The sequence below is a fragment of the Orycteropus afer genome, unplaced genomic scaffold (assembly GCF_000298275.1).
Source record: "Orycteropus afer afer isolate SDZICR_OR568_19922 unplaced genomic scaffold, OryAfe1.0 scaffold00053, whole genome shotgun sequence".
Taxonomy (NCBI): domain Eukaryota; kingdom Metazoa; phylum Chordata; class Mammalia; order Tubulidentata; family Orycteropodidae; genus Orycteropus; species Orycteropus afer.
Genome location: NW_006921640.1, coordinates 6,469,810 through 6,475,711, shown reverse-complemented (window position 1 = coordinate 6,475,711; position 5,902 = coordinate 6,469,810). Strand labels below are relative to the sequence as shown.

Sequence of the window (5,902 nt, the reverse complement as noted above, 5' to 3'; positions counted from 1 at the left end):
TGGGAGAAAGAAGGGCTGCTTATGCACAGGGAGACAGCTCAGGGGGCAGGAGTGTATGGAGGGATGGACACTGGGAAAAGGTAACTATGGGGAGGAAGTGGGAGGGGAGCTGTTGCATTGTGGTGAACTGTGGTCAATGACATGAGACAAAGTATATGTGAACTGCTGTATGGAAAGTGAATTTGTTCTGTAAATCTTTACCCAAATTACAAGAAAAAAAAATAACAACTTTGAATTACCTATCAAATTCTAGTCAGTGGAGATTCAAAGATGAATTAGACATGGCCTGTGCCCTCAAGAAGCTCAAATCTTGCTTAATTAGGGATACTACTCTCAACTTAGCTAGCTATTGCCAAAGGGATCCCACTTTAGAAAAAAAAAAAAAAATAGAGCTCTGGTGGCATAGTGCCTAAGGCATTTGACTACTAACCAGAAGCCTGGTGGTTCAAACCCACCAGCCACTCCTCGGAAGGAAGACTGGGCAATCTACTTTCACAGATACCACCTTGGAAACCCAAGAAGGGGTTGCTATGAGTCAGAACTGACTCAATGGCAGTGAGTTCATATATATAATCAGAATGTCCCCAAGTCATTCAAGCCTATAAAATTATACTTTCACATATTAGCCAAATGATATAACTTTAGAATCTATCCTATAAAAGAAGTACCGTCTATGTATAGGCACTATTATAAGTATATATATTAACTCATACAGTCTTTGAGTAACCTTATGGTTAAGGAGCTCTGGTAGCATAGTGCCTAAGGCACTTGACTGCTAACCAGAAGGCTGGCAGTTCAAACTCACCAGCCACTCCTCGGAAGAAAGATGGGGCAATCTACTTCTGTAGTGATACTGCCTTGACGGCACATAACAACAACAACAACAATACTTTTTTGATGTTAATATTGTTGAAATCCATACTAAAAACATGGCAGATATATTACAGCTTTCTCAGATTTTCCAAATTACTGCAAAACACTTTTCTCAAATGTGTTACATTAATTTCTGATTTATCCTTCATATGTATACATGTGTATGTGTGTGAGTTTGAACAAATGATCAGGTATATGTATATTTTCTTATTTCTATACAATAGATAGTACAGCATAGATACTCATTTGCACTTTGTTTTTTTCACTTAACTGAAATAATGTATCAGTTCACACAGGTCTGTCTCATTCATTATACAGCTGCCTAGTACTCTATCCTGTGGATGGACCACAGTATCGCATAGTACAACTCCTCGTTGTACAAGCATTTAGGTTGTTTCCAATATTTTGAAGTCATAAGCAATGATGCAATAAATATCCTTTCGCAGATGTACTTTTGGTATTTTCAAGGTTGATTCCTAGAGTGGGATTGTTGGGTCGAGAGGTACACACATAGGTGTTTTTGTTAGATATTGTTCAGTTGCTCTCCATAAGGTTTGTGTCCCTCTGCATTCCCAGCTGCAACGTATGAGCGTGTCTATTCCACACAGCCTTGCCAACAGAATATAATGTCAAACTTTAAATTTTTTTTGTCAGATAGTTGAAAAATGGTATCTTAATGTAATTTTGTCCAAAAAGCAACACTAGAAGATATAACCAGAAACAAATAAGATTTGTTACTGGGAATAGGGTGGAAAAGATGAGGGGAGTGATTGTGAATGAGTTGGAAGAGATGGGGGGAATGGTATTTCTCAGAATGTACATTTCTGTAGTTTTAATTTTAGAACCATGTAACATAACCACATTGAAGGGGGTCATTAAAAGAAAACAGAAAATCCAAACAACCTCTGAGCATAGTATTTAGGCTATATACCCTTAGACTAAAGGCAAAAAGAACTATAAATAAACATTGAATTCTAGTTAGATTTTTTTTTTTTAGTAATACAGGTCAGCAATTCTGAAATTACTTTCTTTGTATTCTAGGACTGAGAAAATAAGTAAATATGCAATAAGTATATGCATAATATAATATATAAGTAAATATAATAAAAGCTAGGTTTCTCACTGTTGAAGAGAGGGAAAAGCTAGAATGAACCCTGTGGTTATACTGGAATTAGAAGTATTAAATATTAAAGAAAGCTATAATGTGATGTTATTACAGCTACAAAATGCAAAGAAATCATAATGAACAGGGCAGATTTACTATTACAAGTGAATTTTACATTTCAATTACTTTTTGCCTCCATGTACAGAAAAGCTTTTGTATTTCCCAGGAAGTTCTGTTTCCATCTATTTATATACTTAAGTGACAATATTGCTTCCAAAAGCAAATAAGTTGAGAAGGGTATGGAGTTTCTTACCCCTGCCAGGCTTGCTCAATGGGGTCACAGTTGTCTAAGTAATTGAAACGAATGATATCAGTAGGATGCTTGTCAGAGGATCGCCATGGAGGGAGTTCTTTCTCCCCTGGATGATTCTTCTTTCTTAAAGAAGAAGAGGACCTAAAAGCTGATGAAGGGGACTGCTTTTCCTTTGAAGAACTGCTTGCAACTGGCTGAACACCGGCAACTACAAAGCCATCTTTTGGAGGAGTCTAGAAGAAGAAGTTAATTATTTATGTTCTCAAAACACTGTAACAGTAGCAACTAAAAACAACAAAACTAATAATATCATCTTCATCACCATAGTAATGATGTCTGTGATGATGATTAAAGCAGCCACTACCCAATGAGTACTTGCTAGATGAGCCAGGCACTGTCTCAGGTAGTTTTCATGCATTGTCTCATTTCACCTTTACAATAACCCTATAAGGTAATCATTACTATTCTCATGTTACAGAAAAGGAAACTGATAAAAAACTGAGAAAAAAATTAACTTGCCCACTACTATATAAGTAATAAGTTACAGGGGCAAGATTTGAATCCAGGACTGCTATGTGTCAAGCCATGCACTGAACTTACCTATCTGTATTCTTTTATCTACTGCTATCTTCTGCCTTATCATTGTAGTCTGTCATAACTGCAGTTAACTTACTCAAAAAAAAACAGACACATTTCCCCAAAGTACTCCAACTCTAATTACATATAACACCTAGAGACAATTTTGAGTTGCACCAGGTAGGTTCAAAGGCATGTCTGAAAAATAGTTCCTATGGCAAGCACTGAAATTATGCCATGTCCAAATATCTGACACCCATCTTTTAGATAACTTTACCATAATATCAGCTCAAAAAAACAAGCTAAGCTCATTAATCTTTTACTAACAAATTATGGCACTAAGGTCGACCCTCTGTATTCACGGGTTCCACATCTGCAGATTCAATCAACTGCAGAATGAAAATATTGGTGAGGGGCGTGGCAGAGGGAAGCAATTAAGTGGTCAAAGCAATTCTTCAAAGGCTAAGAGGGAATTAAAATGCTATTTACATATCATTTACATTGTATTAGGTATTATACATAATCTAAAGTATATGGGAGGATGTGCTTAGTTTATATGCAAATATCACACCATTTTATAAAAGGGACAAGCATCTGACAATTTTGGTATCTGTAGGAGGTTCTGAAATCAATCCCTCAAAGACACCACAGGACAACTAACTAAAAAACAAAACAAAAAAAACCAAACTCACAGCAATCGAGTTAGTCTGACTCATAGCAACCCCCATTGGGTTACCAAGGCAGTAAATCTTTACGGAAGTAGATTGCCCAGTCTTCCTTCCATGGACTGGCTGGTGGGTTTGAACTGCCAACCTTCTGGTTAGCAGTCAAATGCCTTAGGCACTATGCCACCAGACCTCCTTAAGGGACAACTAGACATGAAAATCACAAGTGCATCTTCCTTGCTTATACTGATGAAAATTGGTCTAAAATGTGCTCAAAATCACTTTTTTTTTCTTCAGTTTCTTCTCCTTTAATACTCAGCAGATCAAGATCACACAGTCTGCCTTGTCCCATACCCAAAACTCACCACCCTCGAGTCAATTTCAATTCATAAGGGCCCTTTAGGACAGAGTAGAACTGCCCTATTGGGTTCCCAAGGCTGTAAATCTTTACGGAAGCACACTGCCTCATTATTTGCCAGTGGAGTGGCTGGTGGGTTCAAACCACTGACCTTTTGGTTAGCAGTAGAATGTTTTATCCACTGTGTCACCAGAGCGCCTTCCTTGGCCCCTGAAGGGTTTCTAATTCGAAAATATTTTTACTTGCTGAATAATCTCTTATAGCTGGTGATGGAAACTGTGATGATTAATAGAAGCTGCTCAGTGGCACCTGCCTTCAAGCAGCACTCAGGGCACATGCCGTACCCGCCATACCTTAGACCTTTGGGTAGTGTTCTGGTTACCTAGTGCCGTTATGACAAGAATATACCACAAATGGGATGGCCTTAACAAACAGGAGTTTATTCTCTCATAGTTTGGAGGCTTTAAGTCCAAGTTCAAAATGCCAAGCTCTAGGGGCTGGGTGAAAGCCCCTCAGCTTTAGGCTTCAGCTCTGCCTCTAGCTCCCGGCCCACTGAAGCTAGATGCTTTTCTTTACTTGGACAGTTAGCTGCTGAGGCTGCCAAGCCCAAGGTTGACAAAAAGGCACAGTCCCGATGTTACCAAACCACACGGTAGGCTATTAACTCAAGTCCATCGTAAGTCCCTGGGTCAGCAGAGCATGGCAGGCTGCTAAATATCGACATGGCTACATGCAGGGTCCAAGTGTGCCATAAGCTAGAAACCATTCCCAAGGCTTCTCCTTATATACAGGAAGCAGACCACATCCCAAAGGCAGCTACTCAGCTGCTTGTGGTAGATCCCACCATGGAGTTGACTGCCAGTCTCATCATGGGGGATAACTACCACCAGCTGCCCAGCCACTCAACCAGGCCCAGCCAAGTTGACAAACAAACATAACTACCACAGGTAGATTACAGATTTTTATCAGTTATGAAAATCTCAACCATTCCCAAAGAACACTTTAGCTTTTTTCTTTCCCAAAATTGAAAGTCTCCTTTTTTTGAGTATGTGAAATTCATAAGGTTTTTATATGGTTGTAGCCTAAGGGAAGTACATTATTGGTAGGTTTAGAAGCCATTAAAAGCTTAATTTTTGTTCTTTAAGAGATTAAAGAAGCTTAGCTTGGTTAATGCGTTTGCTTAGGTTATTTGGGAAAAATCAAGAAATTCCCTAGTCTCTTCAGGCAGAGTGTTTTTCAGCTGCTCTTTGTATACACTGCTACCACAGGGCTGCATTTTGTACTCAGTGCAATTATTTGTTTATTTATCTCTTGGGCCACTAGACTGTCGTTAGGTGCCATTGAGTTGGCTCCAACTCATAGTGATCCTACGTAAAACAGAACAAAACTATGCCTGGTCCCGCGCCATCCCCACAATCATCGCTATGCTTGAGCCCATCATTGTGGCCACTGTGTCACTCCATCTCGTTGAGGGTTTCCTCTTTTTCTCTGACCCTCTACTGTATGAAGCATGATATCCCTCTCCAGATCCCTTCTGACAACATGAACAAAGTAAGTGAGACCAAGTCTGGCCATTCTCACTTCCAAGGAACATTCCGGCTGCACTTCCTCCAGGACAGATTTGTTATTTTGTATTTTCAGTATTCTTTGCCAACATCACAATCAAAGGCATCAACTCTTCTTCAGTCTCCTTATTCATTGCCCAGCTTTCACAAGCATATGAGGTGATTGAAAATACCATGGCTTGGGTCAGGTGTACCTTAGTCTTCAAAGTGACTTATTTGCTTCTTAACACTTTAAAGAGGTCTTTTGCAGCAGATTTGCCCAGTGCAATACAACATCTGATTTCCTGACTGCTGCTTCCATGGGTGCTGTGGTAGTTCAGTTTGTGTGTCAACTTGGCTGCACCTAGTTGAATGGCTGGGCAGTTGCTGGATGTAGTATTCCCCATGATGAGACTGGTAATCAACTCCATGGTGGAATCTACTGTGAGCAGCTGAGTAGCTGCCTTA

General features: G+C 39.5%; 1 protein-coding gene across 1 annotated transcript in view; it reads right to left on the bottom strand.

Annotated features, from left to right (window-relative positions):
* FBXO16 (F-box protein 16) overlaps positions 1 to 5,902 on the bottom strand; it is an 81,756-nt gene that overhangs the window by 36,755 nt on the left and 39,099 nt on the right. The window contains exon 5 of the mRNA XM_007938772.1: positions 2,292 to 2,524. Within this exon, the coding sequence (XP_007936963.1) occupies positions 2,292 to 2,524 (233 nt within the window). The remainder of the gene's footprint in view (positions 1 to 2,291; positions 2,525 to 5,902) is intronic.